The sequence below is a fragment of the Palaemon carinicauda genome, chromosome 4, assembly GCF_036898095.1.
Source record: "Palaemon carinicauda isolate YSFRI2023 chromosome 4, ASM3689809v2, whole genome shotgun sequence".
Taxonomy (NCBI): Eukaryota; Metazoa; Arthropoda; class Malacostraca; order Decapoda; family Palaemonidae; genus Palaemon; species Palaemon carinicauda.
The window spans coordinates 186701387-186722405 of record NC_090728.1 but is presented as its reverse complement, the minus strand read 5'-3'; the positions used below and the strand labels follow the sequence as shown (position 1 = coordinate 186722405).

General features: G+C 35.6%; 1 protein-coding gene across 2 annotated transcripts in view; it reads left to right on the top strand.

Moving 5' to 3' along the window:
• The window catches only part of LOC137640272 (calcineurin subunit B type 2), a 98128-nt gene that overhangs the window by 15592 nt on the left and 61517 nt on the right, over positions 1-21019 (top strand). The window contains exons 2-3 of one of the 2 annotated variants that reach the window (XM_068372870.1): positions 6921-6960; positions 19927-19953. In XM_068372870.1, coding sequence (XP_068228971.1) covers positions 6921-6960; positions 19927-19953 — 67 coding nt within the window. The remainder of the gene's footprint in view (positions 1-6920; positions 6961-19926; positions 19954-21019) is intronic. The other variant, XM_068372871.1, reaches the window with a different exon arrangement.

Genomic DNA, 21019 nt, shown 5'->3' with positions numbered 1-21019 from the left:
CTATTCAGACCCCCAATCTTCATCTCTTCTCAGATGCATCGGACTCGGGCTGGGGTGCGACCTTGGACGGACGGGAATGCTCGGGAACGTGGAACGAGGAACAGGGATTGCTCCACATCAACTGCAAGGAGCTACTAGCAGTTCATTTAGCCCTGTTGAACTTCAAGTCCCTCCTGCTAGGCAAAGTGGTGGAGGTGAACTCAGACAACACCACAGCCTTGGCTTACATCTCCAAGCAAGGAGGGACCCATTCGAGGAGCCTATTCGAGATCGCAAGGGACCTCCTCATTTGGTCAAGAGGTCTAAACCTCACTCTGGTCACGAGGTTCATTCAGGGCAATATGAACGTCTCAGCAGATCGCCTAAGCAGAAGGAATCAGGTCATTCCCACGGAATGGACCCTCCACAAGAGTGTGTGCAACAGACTTTGGACCTTGTGGGGTCAACCTACCATAGATCTGTTTGCCACCTCCATAACCAAGAGACTTCCGCTGTACTGTTCCCCTGTTCCAGACCCTGCAGCAGTTCATGTGGATGCTTTTCTACTGAACTGGTCCCATCTCGACCTTTACGCATTCCCACCGTTCAAGATAATAAACAAAGTTCTGCAGAAATTCATCTCGCACGAAGGGACACGGCTGACGCTGGTTGCTCCCCTTTGGCCTGCAAGAGAATGGTTCACAGAGGTACTTCAATGGCTAGTCGACATCCCCAGGACTCTACCTCTAAGAGTGGACCTTCTACGTCAACCTCACGTAGACAGGTTGCACCCAAACCTCCACGCTCTTCGGCTGACTGCCTTCAGACTGTCGAAAGATTCGCTAGAGCTAGAGGCTTTTCGAAGGAGGCAGCCAGTGCGATTGCCAGAGCAAGAAGGGTTTCCACTCGTAGAGTCTACCAATCTAAGTGGGAAGTCTTCCGAAGCTGGTGTAGAGCCAATTCAATATCCTCTACCAATACCTCTGTGACCCAAATAGCTGACTTCCTTCTACATCTTAGGAATGAGAGATCCCTTTCAGCCCCTACGATTAAAGGGTATAGGAGTATGTTGGCTTCAGTTCTCCGCCACAGAGGTTTGGACCTTTCTTCCAACAAGGACCTTCAAGACATTCTTAAGTCTTTTGAGACGTCTAAAGAGCGTCGTCTATCCACTCCAGGCTGGAACCTAGACGTAGTCTTAAGGTTCCTTATGTCATCTAGGTTCGAACCTCTCCAGTCAGCTTCCTTCAAGGACCTTACCCTCAAGACTCTTTTTCTCGTCTGCCTTGCTACAGCTAAGAGAGTCAGTGAGGTTCATGCCTTCAGCAAGAATATTGGTTTCACGACCGAATCTGCAACATGTTCTTTTCAGCTCGGATTCCTAGCAAAGAACGAACTTCCTTCACGTCCTTGGCCTAGATCGTTTGAAATACCTAGCCTCTCCAACATGGTAGGTAACGAACTAGAGAGAGTTCTTTGCCCTGTCAGAGCTCTCAAATATTATCTTAAGAGGTCTAAACCTATTCGAGGACAGTCAGAAGCCTTATGGTGTGCCATCAAGAAACCTTCGAGGCCCATGTCCAAGAACGGGGTTTCGTATTATATAAGGCTTCTGATTAGAGAAGCCCATTCTCACTTAAAGGAGGAAGACCTTGCATTGCTGAAGGTAAGGACCCACGAAGTAAGAGCCGTAGCTACTTCGATGGCCTTTAATAAAAACCGTTCTCTGCAGAGCATAATGGATGCAACCTATTGGAGGAGCAAGTCAGTGTTTGCATCATTTTATCTTAAAGATGTCCAGTCTCTTTACGAGAACTGCTACACCCTGGGACCATTCGTAGCAGCGAGTGCAGTAGTAGGTGAGGGCTCAGCCACTACATTCCCTTAATCCCATAACCTTTTTTAACCTTTCTCTTGAATGCTTTTATTGTTGTTTTTATGGTTGTTACGGTAGGCTAAGAAGCCTTCCGCATCCTTTTGATTTGGCGGGTGGTCTATTCATTCTTGAGAAGCGCCTGGGTTAGAGGTTTTGTAGAGGTCCTTTAGTAGGGGTTGCAACCCTATATACTTTAGCACCTTTGGATTTGATTCAGCCTCCAAGAGGAACGCTGCGCTCAGTAAGGAAGACGAACTTAAAAAAGAGGCAGAGTAACGGTTCAATTCGACTTCCTTACCAGGTACTTATTATTTCATTGTTATTTGAGATAACTGTTATATGAAATATGGGATACTTAGCTATCCTTTAATCTTGTACACTGGTTTTCACCCACCCCCCTGGGTGTGAATCAGCTACATGATTATCGGGTAAGTTTAATATTGAAAAATGTTATTTTTATTAGCAAAATAAATTTTTGAATATACTTACCCGATAATCATGATTTAATCGACCCTCCCTTCCTCCCCATAGAGAACCAGTGGACCGAGGAATAATTGAGGAGGTGTCAACAAGAAGTACTTGAGTACCTGGCCACAGGTGGCGCTGGTAAGTACACCCCCTTCTAGTATTGTGATAGCTGGCGTATCCCTCCATAGAATTCTGTCGGGCAACGGAGTTGACAGCTACATGATTATCGGGTAAGTATATTCAAAAATTTATTTTACTAATAAAAATAACATATTTTGAGGGAATGTGAAACTAATTCCCATTTAAACATATTTTCCGTCAGTTTCCTCATCTTATTTGTCAGATTCGGCACGAATGTCAAGACTTTCCCGAGAAGGATATGAATCTTCAGAAACCACCTAAACAGGAGCCACCTCCAACGGTGTCCAGGTCTTGAGCTCCATCTCCAGCTCCTCCATTCCTAATAGTTATAGAGGATTCTCCAGTTTCCTGCTGAAACTGAAATCTGGGGGATAATTGTTGTCCCACCCTAGAAGCCCCAATTTTAGGCCCAGGGAAACATCCTTCTTTATAAGAACCGGGTCTCCTAATGATTCGTGTGATGAGTGCTTGGTGACCAGTGCCGTGGATTCTGTATACATCTGGGTGGCATACAAGTTCTTAAAATTCATGAATTTGATTATAATGAATTTTTTATTTAAGCAATAAGATGTACTCTCATTGATGGCTTCTTCCCAGAAGCCCTAAATGCACACCATAAGTTTGATAGTCTGTGGTCTCGACAAGCTCGTGACACCTTACCACAGTTGAATAAGCAAACCTAAGATTCTGAAAAAAATTTTTAAAGGAGAGATGTCGGCAAGGTATTGGTCAGCTGTCAAGTCAACTTTTAAGCCCTTGAGCTGCTAAAGATGGAGATGGAAGCAATGCCAGCTTTCCAGGCCTGTTCCAGGCTTGACCAATGGTCATGGGCAGTGTTGTTCTATGCTGTATTGAAGGACGTGTCTGACGCTGACATCCGCAAACATTACAAAGAGCTTGTTCCTGGTGGAGCAGTCTCTTTAAGAATTTTTCTACCAGTGTGCTTCTATCTGGGAAAATTTCATACTCTAGAGTAAAGATGCAGTGACATCCCAGTTTGCACCATCCAACCTTAATCCTGCCTGGAAGAGTTACCACAACTACGGAGAAGGGGGAGAAGTAGGGCGGGGCTTCTTTCATTAGGAGAGTGGCTGCAACACATTTCTCTGCTCCTCCCCCAGCTGGAACTTGAGCTCCTCTTCCTAAACAAATGCCACGGTGTCATCTGTTGCCTGAACCTGACAATTTACAGCACAAGTGTCAAGGAGGATTCTTCTCTTGAAAGAGCCGAGGATATTGTGGTGCCCATTAGAGACGGTAAGTCATTGGACTAAATGGAAGTTTTACGGGGCAGAATTCTGGACGGTGGAAGTGCTCTTCAGGGTATTGCGTCCCATTCTCCCTCCTCAGACTCTGATTCTGGTGATCCCATTGTTGTAGAGGAGGGGATCGAGGAAAGATATACTCTTACAGAGATTGTCAAGATGCTGGAGAAACATACCATCGAAGAATCCCTCGACAGGTCTCCGGCTGCTTCAGCAAAGTCTTCCTGGTGGAGAAACTGATAGGAGGCTGGAGACATCATAGACCTTTCTCTTTTGAATGGTTCATCCTGAAGACGCGGTCCAAGATGGAAACTCGCAGCACAGTGTTCAATACCATTCGACCGAACAACTGCCTGTTGTCCATCAACTTCCAGGATGCTTACTTCCAGTTTTCAGTCCATTATACGTCCAGGAACTACCAGTGTTACACCTTCCGAGGAAGGAATTTTTAGTGTTGGGTTGTGTGTTTTGGCCTGACCATGCCCCCACAAGTATTCATTCTCCTTTTTACTCTTGATCTCCTCATGGGCCCATCTTTTTCGTCACAGGGACCTTCTCGATTTATTTTTCTAATAAATTGTAATTTGGCTGTATCCTGAGAAATTGAACTCGATCGCCAGTCTCGTCTTTAGTATCTAGGTCTGGACATATACTCTGTTCATGTCAGAGAGTTTCCATCACGCGACAGCGTAGTACGTTTTTCTGCAGATTGCAGCACAGTTCCTTGAGAAGGACTTTAGCAGGCCCATCTTTGACAGAAACCGATGGGACATGTTGCCCCTCTGGAGAAATTAGTGCCCTTAAGAAGAATACACCTCCAGGCAATTCACTTGACATTCAAATCCCAGTGGTCTCTGTCATCAGACCCTCTGTCTGCTCTCATGAGAGTAACTAAAGATATCAAGCAAGATCTGCTGGTTGGATCCCCACTCAAGTCCCATTCCCCGGATACCCTCCTGTTCTCAGATGCATCTCGCCAAGGGTGGGGAACCCACCTTTGTACGCAGCAAGTGGCGGGCAGTGATAGCACGACTGTGGTGACGTATGTAACAAGCTAATTTGCGGAGGGAATGCTTCAGTGGCCACAGGTATATGCTGTTCACTTCTCGGCCTGTTGAATCCCAGGGAAAAGGAATGTAATATTAGACAATCCGGGCAGACTAGGGCGATAGTATAGTTGATTCAGAATGGTCTTTGAATCCTCAAGTGTCAATGGAATTCCTGACTTTGTGGGGTTCCCTGATGATATAAATATTTGTCATACAAGTGAACCACGAACTGGAAGGGTATTGCTCTCCCGTCCTGGACCTAGCTGCAGTGATGGAGAAAACATTTCAACATGCAGGGGAGAGGATGGATGTGTAAGCTTTTCCCCTAATCTGCTTGACCCGTCGGGTTCTTAACAATATTAGAATGTCTCGGAACCTAAGAGTAGAGCTAGTACAGTAGTGCCAAATTGGCCTCTTGTGGAGTTGTACCCGGATCTTCTAGATCTGCTTGTAGAAGTTACAAGAGAACTTCCAGTTTGGCCAAACCTTCTACGTCAACCTCACGTGCAAAAGCTCTACACAGCAGTTCAGTGCCCCTCTCCACGGATAAAGATTATCCAGCGTCTCCTTCGAGAGAAGGGCTTTTCAAGATTGACTGTAAAGCAACTTTAAGGATGTCTCGCAAGTCTTCCACAGCGGTCTGTCAGGCAAAGTGTGGTCCCTCTTCTGTGATTGGTGTCGGATGGAATACTGCTCTACTCGAGGCTATTATTCCACCGATTGCAGACTTATTACTCTTCCTATTGCCGAGTCTTGAGCCATATTATCAGACTGAAGGTATCGATCTCGACTCAAGGGTGCTCTCGATTTTGATTAGAAATTTTGAACAATCTTGCCCATCTCAGGAAATTAAACCCCCTCCTTGGTGTGTGATTGAGGTTCTTAGGTCCCTAGAGATGGCACTGTACGAACCCCTCCGTAAGGTTACGGATAGAAACTTCACACTGAAACTGTTTTTCTCCTTGGCCTAGAATCCTCAGAGAGGGTAAGAAATCTCAATGGCCTCTCGTATCTTGTTTCACACTTCTGAGGGGGAAAGATTGACTTCTCCTCCATCTTAGTGATCAAGGAGGTAATTGATGATCTGGACGGTCCCTTACTTTGTCCTGTAAGGGCAGTTCATCATTACCGTAAAAGAACTGTTCCCTTACGACTGTTCATTCTTAACTTGTTTTTAAGCAAAAGGTTAGACAAGAAGGGAATAACCAAAAATACTACTGTATATCCTTCTGGTTATTTGAATTTATATCTAAAGCTTATAAGTCTTTGAGAGAAGTGGTACCATGTGCCAATACCAAAGCTCATGACATTAGTAGTGTTGCCGCAACATTAGTGTACCTAAGGACCACTAATTATCGAAAGTCCTTAGCATTGGTGTTTGCAAGAGACGAGCCACTTCCACCGCACATTATTTAAAAGAGTGCATCCACGTGTCACTAGGATACTTTCTCCTTGGCCCCAGTAGTGGCTGCGCAACAAATTGTCCGAGACTTATGCCTTTGCAGACGGCTGACTTTTTTGTCACACTCGTTAATTATTCTCAGCATAAGTGTGTAATACAGTTTAATGTAGGATTTCTTTCTTCTTCTTCTACCAAACATCTCTTCCTTGGTAGTATCAACAGAGAAAACCACTTATGCAAGTAATATCTGACTTCTTTATAAAGTTTGAACATTCTGAAATTTTAAGAAAAAAGATGGTTCATACATTTTTTAAAATTTGTTGGAGCTGTGACAAACTTTTTGTTTTAAGGCTGACATCTCAACCTTGCTTCTCTAACGAGCCGGTTGGAGATTGATCTTATTATCCTTTGGGTCAAGGTTTGAGCAAATGCTATAACTTCATTCTGGTCATAACCAAACAGCAACAAAGTAAACCCATTTAAGTTACTCTGGTTTGTATTGTTTAGCTAGGAAAAATACAAATTATTAGCATAAATTTGCAGAATCAATTTTTATGTTCTTTGAATGTTGTTTTATTTATAATTTTACTGGACAATATTTTGTCCAGTAATTTGAAATTGTTTAAGGGTCCAGTTAATAATTTTTTTTTTTCTAACGAGCAACATTTTAGCCGCCTTTTTTTATTTGCTTTAATGTTCAACTATTTCAGTGAAGCTTTAATATATATTGTTTTTTCTAGGGTAACGAAGCATCATTGCCGATGGAGATGTGCTCCAACTGTAAGTAAATGTTGTGTGGTCTTGTTTTTAAAGTGTTGTTACAGGCCAGAATATAACATAGGACCAGTTTTGATTGTGGCAATGTTTTTGATGCTTGGACAGATGTAGTTCAGATGCTTCTTGTCGTCTCCCCTCTCATTGGAAAGAGAGCGGGAGAGATTGTAGCATTGACAAGTCATGGTTTTTGGTCCATCTTATTGTTTTTTTATTTGCCACAATTGATCATTGGTCAGCAAAAAATGCTGGAATGTTTTTTTCTTACTTGTACCTCCTTTACAAAGTGTAGTGACTTTAGTTTACTCATAACCTGATCTCAAAAATTCCTTATTAACGTTTTTTCAGCCTTGTGTTAAGTGGTATTTTGAAGTTTTCTTTTGAGTGACTAATATAAAGTGTTATATCTGTTATTAAGAGAATCATGTTCAGCATTTTTTAAATTTAAGTTTAGTGCATTGAGATCTTGAAAAAAGAATTTGAAAGGGACATTGACTAGTAGAATTGAAATTGGAATGTGCAATTACATAAACTGTGTCCCTCTCTATATAGGAAATTCCAGATTTGTAATATTATTTCTATGCTACCACGGATGAATGAATAGGGACTGATCAATGTACGTATCCATTTCTAGTAATTGCTATGTATAGGTATTTGCTATGTATAGGTTCTAGATTGTACGTTTGAGCTAGAAAAGCAACTTCAGGGCCTTTTATGTAGTGATAGAATGGTAGTGTTAATCTCAATTTGTAGAAAATTTGAATGTATTGGAACTAAATATATTTTAATTAAATGGGTCCCAAACATGTAGCCATAAAGGCCCAGATTCTGATTGACGTGATTTTGGGGAGGGGTTTGTGACGCTGATTTATTTTAGCATTAAGTGTAGTGGAAGGTTCTCTCAGAATTTGGGCCTGTATTCTTAGTTCAGGCAGAGCATGGATGTACATAGGCCTAGTGTGGTGGTGAGTCTGTAGAAGAAGTTAATTGATTGACCTTTTCCCAATCTTAATGACGCTCCTTTGGAACTCCTAAGTATTTGGATAAGTTAACACTTTGTTTTTCCTTATCTCCCAGAGTTGCGAATACAGAAAACTGGGTGCACATTATGAAGCTTTCTCTACAATGAGTTCATTATACCCACTGAGCCATGAGAAATTTTTGAAGTCAAAAGTGTTAGGCTCATTTTAGGTCTGCTTGTTCTTAAATATTTACCCTTCAAAAAAAAAAAAAAAAATTGGTGAACAAAGTATTTTGACAAGGAGCTCACAGATAATGTTGGTTGCGTTCTATGCAACATTGGGAATTTGCCTAAAATTGAGTTTTAAGTGAGCTTTTATTTTTAATTTTTTTTGCTTACATATTAGCTGTTGTTTATCTAGATAACCCGATGTGTAAGGAAGGGTTGCCACCTCAAACCATATTTAGATTTATGTATCCAACAAGAAAAAAGTAATTTCGTTCTTAAAATCTATATAGTGTGAAGAGAGAGTTCTTGATTGTTGGCTATGGAAATAAATCCTTTGTTGCTGTCACAGTAAAGGGTTTTGTAGTAAAACGCCTCATTTTTAGCGTATGCAAATTTCAGATAATTTTCGAAGATAGAGCTCCTCATTTTAAGGTTATGGCGTGATGTGTTGCAGATGTGTCGGGGCCTCGAAAAAAATATCATGCAAAATTTAAAATGGTTTTGCTAATGTGATGATGTAGGCTAAATATTTTTTTTTTCAAAGTTTTAAATTACAGTAGTTGTCAATATTAACCATTTTGATTCTTTATACAGTATTGGTTTATGATACAGGATTACCAGTTTCGAAAGTACCGGTAGGTAAAGTAGTGGATGAGCAAAAGCATATAAAATATTTTTATATATATAATGGAAAGTGAACTCATATCCTAGATAAAATTGTATCGGTAAGGTACACTTTTAAATTTTACCTAGGAACTTGGGATAAACGTAGCATAAATCCGTAAAGACAATAAAGGGAAGTTGTTTGAATTATTGGTATCCTAATTCTCTATTTGGTATGAATCTTGTGGAGTAAATTAGATAAGGAGGAGCATGTTGATGTGAACATGAGTGGTCTTAGTTATTCCAGTGTGTAAACAAAATTGATGGTCTAGGGACCCATAGTTTGTTGCTTAACCATATCCAGGCTTATGCTGATGCTGATGCTTCAATTATTTTGTCTTTTGTTTCTTCTTTTCATGATTTTTTAAAAGCTAGAAGTTATGATTTTTGAGAAGCTGGCTTTGCTACTTTTCTTTTCTTTTTAGTTTTGAAAGTACTGTACTTGCATATAGGGCAGACTTGATCTACGGTCATTATTCATAGAAAACTCATACTTATCAAGAAGGAAAAATCTTGAGATTTTGTGCATCGCTGAGAGTTATTGTGCAATCTTTACTTATGGAAATTGTGAAAATAGTTTTTTGCAATCTTTACTTATGAAAATCATGAAATAGTTTTCGATTTTTTTTTTTTTTTTGATATATGGCAAATTAAGTTCCGATTCTTTGGCACTGTAGCCATCTTTCCTTGGTCACAAATCACTTATAGGTTTGTCCTGAGGTTTACAACTGTGAATCGGCACACTGCAGAATTTTTCTTGCTGGATTTGATCCCCTCTTGAAATTATAGGCTATCAAAGCTCTTTTAAATGATTTAATTAATGCTTTTAGATTGTATGAAACAACTAGACTTTATCTGTGTTGGCCTGTTCTAAATATTTCATTTATTAATCTTAAGTTTGTGGTTTTTTCCATAAGCTCTATTTCATACCAAACATATATAAAGTTATTTGGGTTTTGAAATTTTCTACACGAATAGATTCCTAAGTTATCCTGGATAATTGGAGGTTCAAGTTCTTGTTAATAATGTTTGAATTGTCCAGTTTTTCAAACCCATTTCCTTACACCTTAGTAAAGTGCTATTTATTTCTTTATGCATTATTGGTAATTATGGATGCATTTTTATTGCCAATTACTGTACATCTTTGTACTGTACTCATTTTGCACACAAGGTTTCATGTCATCAAAAAACTTGGTACAGTTTTGTATTATGCGGACACTGTGGTTAAACAATTTTTCTAAGATTATTGTCCGTTACTACTGTTCATTTATTTGGATGCCATATACAATATGCATATACTGTAGTTGCCTGCTACTATCGTGCGCATCAACTTATCTAAAGTGCCTGTTTGAAAAATTTATGGTACTCTGGTTTTCTGTGAAAAATGTTATCACGTTTCTGGGCTTATTGGATCAAAAAGATATTTTTGTACAAATGTACTTTTAATACAAGAGGATCTTAATTTTGAATCCTTGATCTGCTAACGTTCTTTTCTGGTTCTGTCAAACTGCATTTAAATCCATGACATTAAGTTCATATAAGAAAAGAACATTTGACATGATGTTTTATGGAGTAAAGTGTCATATTTTACATTGTTTGTTTGTAATGAAGATTTTCCCCACGAGATGGACTGTATTTGGAAAGCTAAACTTCAAAATTCCGTTGTTTATGTACGGATTACTTTTGAAACATCGTACTCTTGTTTTAGCCTAATTAAATGACTTAAGTCTGTAATTTTTTTTCAACTGGAATGTTTATGTTCCTTAGGGAGCAAAAGTATTGCTTTTGTTGGCCAATTTTGTCCATATTCATTATGAAGCTGATAAAATTAACCATTCTCAGGATGTCAACACAACAAAATTTGGATTGTTTGTCTATGGTTAATCAAAGATTATTCCCAGTAAACCAAAATTAGGTTTGACTTCATGGTTATTGATTCAAAGTTTGTCTTTTGAGCTTACTGAATTTACATCATTCATTAGTCTGGTTGTATAATTTTGATATTTTCCGTTCCTGAAGAAATTTAATTTTCTGCAGTGTTGTGGAAGTTTACTGTTTAAGTATAGTTGTTTTGGAAGTTTTTCTTTGAGGCAGAAACTGTTTAAATATACTGTAGTTGTTTTGGAAGTTTTTCTTTGAGGCAGAAAGAAATAATATTGATCATGGAAGGAGACTGGTCACTTTTTCTAGGTCTTTCAGTTGTGTTTCTACATATTTTATATTCCAATTTTGATCCATTGGTATTTGGATGTGTTGCTTGTTTTTCTCATTCCACAGAGCCACTGTGCTCGACAATTTTTTCTATCTAGGTGTTTGGAGATTTTCCGTAGCATGTTTTCTTGTGTATACTGTATTCTTTATTTAATGTTTATCTGTGATAATTGCCTGTTGTTTTATGTCTGCAAACTATCTAAATCCATCTTATATTTGATTCCGAGACATAACTTAGAATGACACTTAAGTGTTTTTGGTGATTATGGGGAGGGTTTGCTTTTCTCTCGATGGTCAAGTTTTTCAATATTTTGTGACTTACGATTGAGAAGAGGAATCTCTGCATGGTCGTTGAATACTGTACTTTATCTTCATATATGCACAACTTTTCTTCAAATCAGCAAGTTGGATTATTTGTCTTCATTACCTGTTGTAGGTTTCTTTAGTTATCATGTTAATATCTTTCGTTGATTTATTTTTATCAGCAACAAGAACTGGAAAGGAATCGGATTGGAAATTTCTCGCAGGCACTTGACGATAATACCGTTTTCTATGAAATATGACTTGAAGGTCAAGTTTTATTAAGATGCCTATACATTGCAGGGGATGCAGGCTGTGTACATTAGTACATTTTTATTTTGTTTTTGGTACACAGTAGTGGCTTCCAAGGAAAGTACTGTGCCAATCTAAAACATTTTACTTTATAACATCATGTTCAAAAAGTAAGCTAGATCATTAAAAGAAAAGTTAGCGTCAAAAACGAGTAATGAAAAATTTTGTTTTTACAGCTGTTCTCCTTCTATTGTCATTTAATAACAATGCACAGATTTGTGGAGTTGATTTTGAGACCTTGATTATCAAGACATACTGTATTTTATTTCTATTTAATAGAATATATTATGAAATCTTCTAGCATATGAAATATTTACTTCTAAATTTTCTTTAGTTTACAGGTATTTCATTTTCATTTTCATTAAATTGAGATAATTTCTGGTAAATATATTACTATTAATCATTGTGGTTTCCGAGAAGTTATTTTTTATAATATTAATTAATGACTAATAATTGAGGTATCAGCAATATGCTAATAAAAGGTAATCAAATCTGTGCCATTTGCAGGATTGCCATCAGGTAGTTGAACACAAATACCAGGATTCTTAGCAATGACACATGCAAAAAGCTGATGTTATTGAGTTTTTGTTTTTCATGCCATTGCTGTGTATAATTGTTATCTTAACTGTTATAATTATATGATATTTGCTGCTTCATTCCTAAGTTTTTATTATTATTATTATTCATTTGAACCATGCTTGTGTGTAGCTTTTCCAAAACCACGTGAAGTTGTTGCGAAGTAAACCTGGTAGCAATGTGATCACGACGACCCCCTTCAAAGCAGCGCACCACATTGTGATATGTGTTGCCAAGGTGCCATACTGGAGTTGTAATGGCTACTATGATAAACATATTTTCTGTAGCAAATAAAATAGGGCATGGTACCAATATGGAAGAGGGTCTGTAAGGATAGTTACCGAGGTAGAGATCGTCATCCATACTGATATTATGCCGTTTTTATTTTGTTTTGGATCTTGTTTATCATAGGAAGGCAGAAATTCACCACCTCAGGGTCAGCTGTTAATTGAAATAAGAGATGTTGAAAGAAACTTTAGTTGTCAGATTCACAAAGAAAAAAACAATAATAAACTGCTTACTGAAACTTGCTCTAGTTCTGTATTTGGTGGCATTGAACATATTGGTTCATAAGTTGCTTATCAGATTTGATAAACTTACTTTCACGAAGGAATATGTAGTATTTACCATCCTCTATTAAACGTCACATCGTGTTGTGAAATCATGGAAGCCGTTATTTGAAATTTTTAATGTAATAGAAGATTTTAGTTTGTTTTAACTGCCTGGGAATTTTCCAAATATACTCTTCTGCTTGTATTTAATAGTTATAGTTTTAGGGTTACTAATAAATGATATGTATTGTTGAAGTAGATCTGTTGTTCCTAATGCTATTTTTATGATCATCAGTTTATTTTCTGTGTGAACCAAACTATATTCCATATAGCTTTCCATTAAGGTTATGAGATGAATGATTTGTAATTATCTGGTATCATAACATCAGTGGTCGTTGATGACAAATTTTGGGTGTCGTAAATGGGAACCATGATTAGGATAGTTCAAATAACCTTTAGAAAGGAATTTAGTGTTGGAGTTAGTATTAAGGAAATTATGATCTCCATCTCTAAAGAAGTAGTTTCTTGCTTAGAACAGTAGGTAATTACTTTTATTGTAATTTTACTTTTAATTGCATGGAGGTAATCAAACAGTATTAGCAAACCTATGAAATTATTTTTTCATATTTTAGAATTTTGCTTTGACAGCTTCCTAATAAAATTAATGTAATATTCAGAACCTTTATTATATTTAATTACTTTAAACACTTTATTAGATATTAATCTTCCATGGTGGTGTCTATGGGTTCATGATATTGAAGTTGAAAATGGCAAAAAATAATTGCTCGATAGACAAAGTATTCAGTTGTGCAATTTAACTATAGGTGAAGGGGCAGTGTGTTTCCAGTTCTAATAAGTTTTGGTATTTTCAACTAATTTTTACTAGCGAGTGTAATTTGTTTGAAGTGGTACTGTATAGTTTGATTTTGATGTTCTTCATCCTCTTCACAGTCTAGTTTAAATAACGGAAAGCTTTAAACTTATGGTTCAAATATGGAAAGCAGCAGTATACAATAAAACTAATGAAATGTATACTAAGAAAAGAGAAATTATAAAAGGAAAATAACAATAACTTGACCATATGCAGAGAGGAGGAGTGTAGTGATGCCTTTAAAAATCAAAATTAAAGATGACGAAAGTGAAGGAAAAGACGACCTCTTGATAAACCACCAGGTATCCTTGGCCCTTCTGTTATATTCCCGAATGCAAAGGGTTAATAGAAGAGTCTGAGTGTATCTGCAAGTAAGAGAACTTTACCAAAGACTATGGTACGAATTCTATGGCACTATTCAAAAGAGAATGATTACGGGTTTAATTTGTAGGTTCCTTCTCCTAGAAGAGCTGCTTACCCTTACCATGGGGGGCAAATAGCCACTAAATAGTCACAGGAGCTATGCTCATTGTAATTAGATGTGAGGAAAGATGGGAATGTATAAGAAATACACCAGTCTTTTTAGCGTGTTGCAGCAAAGAAAAGTCGTACCTAGGAGAGAATTGAACATCAAACTATGGCCAGGCCTTAAAGGATCCTGTAACATTAGTGGTGGTACTTTTATCTCAATGGGTTGCCGTTATAACTAGCCTACTGCCTATTCTCATTACTCCCATTAGTCAATCAAGAGGATATCAAATATTTAGTGCATGTCTTGAGGTTGCAAACTGCAGGAAAATTGCTCTTAAAGGTTAGAGGGACAACTACTGGCTGCAATTTTACCTGTTTTTCGTAATGATTTGCTAGAGATATTTAGATATTTAATGTTCTATTTACTGATGGTATATGAAGAAATCCCTCTGTTTGGTGGTATTGGAACTTGAGACACTACACATATAAGTACCCAACTGTCCAATATATGGAGATTTTTAATCTACCAATCAAGTGAAAATTATGTGATGGAAAGGGAATGTGATGTCAATTTAGTTACTATACTGTACATCTTTGGTTGTACAGTAAAAACTTATTTGAAATATCTAATGTAGTTATAAATGAATTTACCAAGACCAATGAGTCACATCATAGTCACAGTACTGAGAGGTTTAAATCTTGAATAAGACGGGGCTTTGTTTATTCAAAGTTTAGTATCTTAGTGAACAGCTTGACTGCTACCTACTTTTTAGTCTAGCAGAAGAACCTTCACAGTCTATGTATTAAAGTAAATAAGCTCTGATGACATTGTACTGTAATGTTATAGTAAGAGATGCATCACTAGGATGAACAGTAAAGCTAACAAGAGAGCTTTATGAAAATTAGCCAAAACCCATTGGGTGCACTTTGAGAACTCTTGGTTACAACTAACAAAAATGTTTCTGCCATCAGACGTGGATAGTTGGTCTTTTGGAACTGGAAAGTTTTTTTTGTCAAAACGCACACCTAGTTTCTATTTAGAGTTCAAGAATGCTTTGTTACATAGTAAAGTATAGTCAAAGATAATTGAGTGCATGAATGAAAGATATAGTTTGTGATAGTTTATTTTTTCAGCTAACGAGCAAGTAATTTATCTTATATATTTTGTAGAATGGAGGAAGATGTCTAGATTTAAGTACCTGAAATTCCTGATATTTCTCTTGGATAATAGAAATTTCTCTTTAGTTAATTGGGGCCTCGTGCTTCATGTCTATCAGATTTTGGATGATATAGTTTGTTTTATTCTTGCTGATGTAATTTGTGAGTTTAGATGGTCAAGAATCAGGTGGTTGACTTCTATAGTGCTTTCTATAAGTTGTGTAATATAGCAGCCTATTATGGTAAAGTATCTCATATGATATGTAAATGAGGAAAAATAAAAAGAGCTGGTGCCTATTTGTACCGCAATATATCTGTAAGGTTTCCTTCTGACAATCTATAAATTCTTACCTTTTCCAGCATTTTATTAGTTAAGTGAAGTGAATTTCTTTAGATTTAAATCTAGAGTATTGGTAAAAATGGGTTTTCCAAGAAATGTACAGAAGGTCCCATCTTACAAACGTTTAGAGATACAAACTCAAATCTAGCTGAAAATAACAAATAAGATAAAGAAATACTATAACAAAACAATATTATATAATTTAACCCTTTTACCCCCAATGGACGTACTGGTACGTTTCACAAAACTCATCCCTTTACCTCCATGGACGTACTGGTACGTTTCACAAAACTCATCCCTTTACCTCCATGGACGTACTGGTACGTTTCACAAAACTCATCCCTTTACCTCCATGGACGTACTGGTACGTTCTTGCAAAAAACTGCTATTTACATTTTTGTTTGCATATTTTTGATAACTTTGAGAAACTTCAGGCACTTTACAAAAGAATGAGACCAACCTGACCTCTCTATAACAAAAATTAAGACTGTTAGAGCAATTTAAAAAATATATATTGCATAATGTGCTTGAAAAAAAAAAACGCCTGGGGGTTAAGGGTTGGAAAGTTCCAAATAGCCTGGGGGTAAAAGGGTTAATACCTGATATCTATTTCATATGAAACCTGACTATTTGTTAACTTTTGTTGCTGGACTTGCAAACAGCGTCTTGGATTCTATCAAGTTTGTAAGTTTAGGACCTTCTGTAATCTTATTCATGTCAGGCAAACACATCCAAGTACAGTCGATACCTTTCTTGATAGTGTAACCATAGTAAGATTCCAAAGTTTAAGTTACTAAATTTCTTATGCATACTGAATAAAGGCTTAGTGTTTGATATACAACTGGTTAATAGTAGCAACAGTAGTGGATACATTCTTGTTTATACTGTAATGAGTCTGTTGTTCTTAGTCTACTTTCAAGTACAGTAGAGTACTACTAATATAGTTCTGTACTATATTTTAGTTTATACACACTTCTGGAAATGGTTGTAATTTTTTAAGCTTCATTTGTTTTATTTAAATTTAATCAAATTTCCTAAGTGTAAATGTTAATTGTTGAGTTTGATACTGTAGTTTTAAAATTCAGTTAATGCTGCTTAAGCCAAAGTTGTTTTCGCAAAAAAGTATCGGTTTATTGACACGCACAATCGATTGGCAAATTTGGATTTTGCTTGCAACCATTTCTGAAAATTAATGCACAATCACAGTTAGCCTTTTTGTTGTGATTTGATACGGTACTTGTCAACACACAGGTTAGGCTTGGCTTGTAAATTTTGTAAAATTGGATGGCGTACAATTGTTAAGACATTATTCGAGAGTTCATGTAGTGATAACATTCTCCCAGTTTAGGATGCCATTTAGTAAACGTCATGCTTAGTTTAGGTAGCCAAAAGTTCCCATTGGATTATTGTTACCGAGAAACTAACATTTTAGGTTGCTAGCTTATTTCAACATATATGCCCTATTTTGTATAGCCTATATAGTTACTGAGCTCTTTGTCTTGAAAGTCTGTCAGGTGTGCCCTTAATTACTGCACATATCCATGAAATAGGGTTTAAAAATAGAATAATGAAAGCACTGTAATTTTGAATATTTTAAGATGATGACAAACTTCATACTGTAAGTTTCATCTTTGGCTGATGGGAATTTAACATCTGTAGTTGTAGGTCATTGTAGTTCGCAAACATCTTTTATTACTGTAATATTTACTAGATCAAAAAGGATTTGAGTCTGTAACATCAAGATGTTATTTGATAATTTTCTACAGTTTACATTTGAGAAAATGCAGGGCTTATTGGCCGGAAAGTATGGGAATCCTGTGTTAAACTCGTGTACAATACGTTATAATGACCGTACTTTGAAAGACTTGACAAATTTTATCATGTACACTATGAAAATGCCTGTTTAAAGCTGCCAGTTTCCTGAAAATTGTTTAAATGAAATTTTATAAAACTACAAAACTTTTAGGTTACAACCTATCTTTCACCTGCTAATTGAGCTTTTTGTCACCTTTGCCTACTACCTTTGTGTACATTCATAAAGGTGGCTTAATTTGAACATTTTTTGGCGGCATTTCTTTAAATATTCAAGTGTGAATATGTCCTAACCTTTATGCTGAGAGAAAGCCATAACTAATTTTTTTCTAAACCTCATGATTTGTACAATTTCTTGCTTAGCCTACACAAACTTACAAATCAGTATCTTGCTTAGCTCACAAAAAAGTTAAGATAATTTCTAGCTTAGACGTGGAAGTAGTTGCGTTGCTTGCCTTAGAATTTTGCAAGTACTAAGCATACAACTTGTAAAATGCTTTGAAAAGTTATGATACAGTACTGTATTTATAGGAGACTAAAAGGGAGAAGTAAATATGTATAAACTCAAGAGTTTTTTTAGTGTAACTTTATACTGTACTGTATAATATATATATATATATATATATATATATATATATATATATATATATGTAATATTAAATATATATTGTATTATATTATATATATATATATATATATATATATATATATATATATATATATATATATATATATATTATTAAATATATATATATATATATATATATATATATATATATTAAATATATATTGTATTATATTATATATATATATATATATATATATATATATATATATATATTAAATATATATTATATTATATTATATATATATATATATATATATATATATATATATATATTATTAAATATATATATATATATATATATATATATATATATATATATATATATATATATATATATATATATATATATATATATTAAATATATATATATTAAATATATATATATATATATATATATATATATATATATATATATATATTAAATATATATATATATATATATTAAATATATATATATATATATATATATATATATATATATATATATATATTGCCTATATGCTTGTTGCTATTTTTAGGAACCTTAATGAACCATAAAGGTAAATGTCTTATTCACAAGTCATAAAATAAAATTCAATTTTGAGATATTGGATGGGATATGTTAGTGAAAGTTATACAGTTATTTAGAAAAGTAGTCAATTCATGGAGGAAAGGTAAATGGCCTTAAAAAGTTGAGAGACAGACAGACAGAAAGAGAAACAGACCATTTTGTGGTCACGGTTACAGTTTGGTAATACAGTAGGGCTTATGTTAAGGGCAGTATCATTCAGCACACACATTGCTCTATTTAAAAGTAGAATGTTTTCTTTCCATATAATTTGATGCCATTATTATTTACAGTTTAGTTTAGATATTTAGTAATTAAACACGCTGATATGAATTGTATATCGTAATGCAGTATTATATATAAGTTACCAGTAAAAGTTGATCCTTTTGTAGTTCTGTTAGTATTATCACTTCTGTTGAGTATGGTAGTTCTCGTGTAAGTTTTAAGTCGGTATAAATGTATTGTATATATTTTTTTCATAATAATAATACCCCATGAAGGCTGCAAGTTTCAATGGAACCAACAGAGTCCTTGTTAATGTTTTTTTCTTTTATATATTTAAGATAAAATCTATATAAAAGGTCCTTGACTTTTGCAAACATTCGGAGATAGAAACATAATTCCAACTGAGAATAACAAAGATAAAGAAATATTGTAATAAAACAATATTGTACCGTTTAATAAAGAAAGCAAAATTACATTTGTAAAACATGATATCTATTTCATATGAACCTATTTGTTGACTTTTGCAAATGAAAATTATCGACATGGGATACAGGTTAGGTCTACCCTAGGCCAAAATTTAAGTTGCAAACAGCTCCTTGGAACAATTTAAGTTTGTAGAACAAATTAAGTTTGTAGAACAAATTAAGTTTGCAAGTTGACCTCCAGTAACTTGATCATCACCTCTTGGTCCAATGAACTCGCTGCCTTCTTAATTGTCCCTTTGCCAAATATTGCTGTTGTAAAATAAAAAAAAAAGTATTATTTTGTAATTAAAGTAATTTTCACATAAACTTTGTATTCAGTATCTAGCTTATTAGAGTCATCCTTATCAGTAGTTAGCATTGAATAATGCTTTTGTGAGTATCATCAATTCTGTAGATGAAGTATATAAGGTAGCTACATAAGTATTTCCTGAAAGTAAGATGCACTTCATACAGAGCTGGGTTTTTTTAAATTTTTAATTTCTCTTAGTACTAAAGTATTTATTGTTTCATGATGATTAATTCCACAATATATGAACTGGCTCCTGAGTGTGGTTTACAAATATCCTGGGGTAATATTGGTGTGGTATGGCTCTTGGCTGTCGTCACTCAATGGTTGTGTTTTGTTCCTTGCAGCGACCTCTGACTACGGCTTCCAAATGTGTAAGTGTTGTCTTTTTTGAACTTGGGAATGGAATGCTCTTTGATGGCACTGAGACAAGGGAGTCATTTTGGCTTGTTGGGAGAGGGGTATTATTGCTCAGCAGTATTTTGTACATTCCATACATACATATATATATACAAATATATATGCATTTTTCCTGCTCAAGCAAGGTAGTTTGATTATTCAGTTTTCCATCATTTAATTTTTCCTACTTTAGTCAAGGCTGCTCGACTTTTCTCATCTTAGATAACTACTGTTGACACTAATTATATTTACATCTTATTTACTTTTGTCAGTTTTGACCTTGTCTCATGTGGGATTTTCTAGAATTGTCCATTATATGTTTTCTTATTTACCTCAAAGGAAGTTTTTTTTACTGGCACTGTCCTTCTACTGGAATCATAATAAGTGTTGTAGTATGACGGCACATGTTGTAGCTATGTCGGGTAGAAATGTGCAGAAGAAATAGCTGGTGGATTTTCATTTCCACCTTAAAAGTAGCTCATTGTTTGTTACCAGTGTTTAAATCAGGCACAGTTTAAAGCCTTCTAAACACCAGCTGTTTCACTTAACAGTCAAGTGAGTCTTAGTCAGTGTCCTAAAAGAGGCCGTGTGACCTTCTCCCAGGAAAGTGAGTTTTATGGAATTAAAAAAGAAATGTTAGCAACCTTTTGAGAGATTCTTCTTCAGTGCCCACAATGAGAGTCATACTTTGCATTGGACTTTCAAGCATTTTTGATGAGTAATGATTTACTTAAGTGCTGTAGCTTATTTATAATTTTTGTGTAATTTTTTCCCCAGTCCGTTTAGATAATGTGTTATGGCTATTGATTGTGGAGCACTGAAGCCCTTTTTTTTCATGATTTTTTAATTAGAATGCTTTGAAATAGAAAGATAACCTTGAAGTAGTTTTAACAGTTTGATCAACAGCAGTTGAGTGATGCTGGTTAGAGGTAAACAGTTTTAGCAATAACTGTTGTTCTTTGTTGTTTGTGATCATTATTGTTTGCTTTGTGTTGCTGACTTCCCTAAGACTCGCTTTGTGTTTGGTTAAATCCTACATCA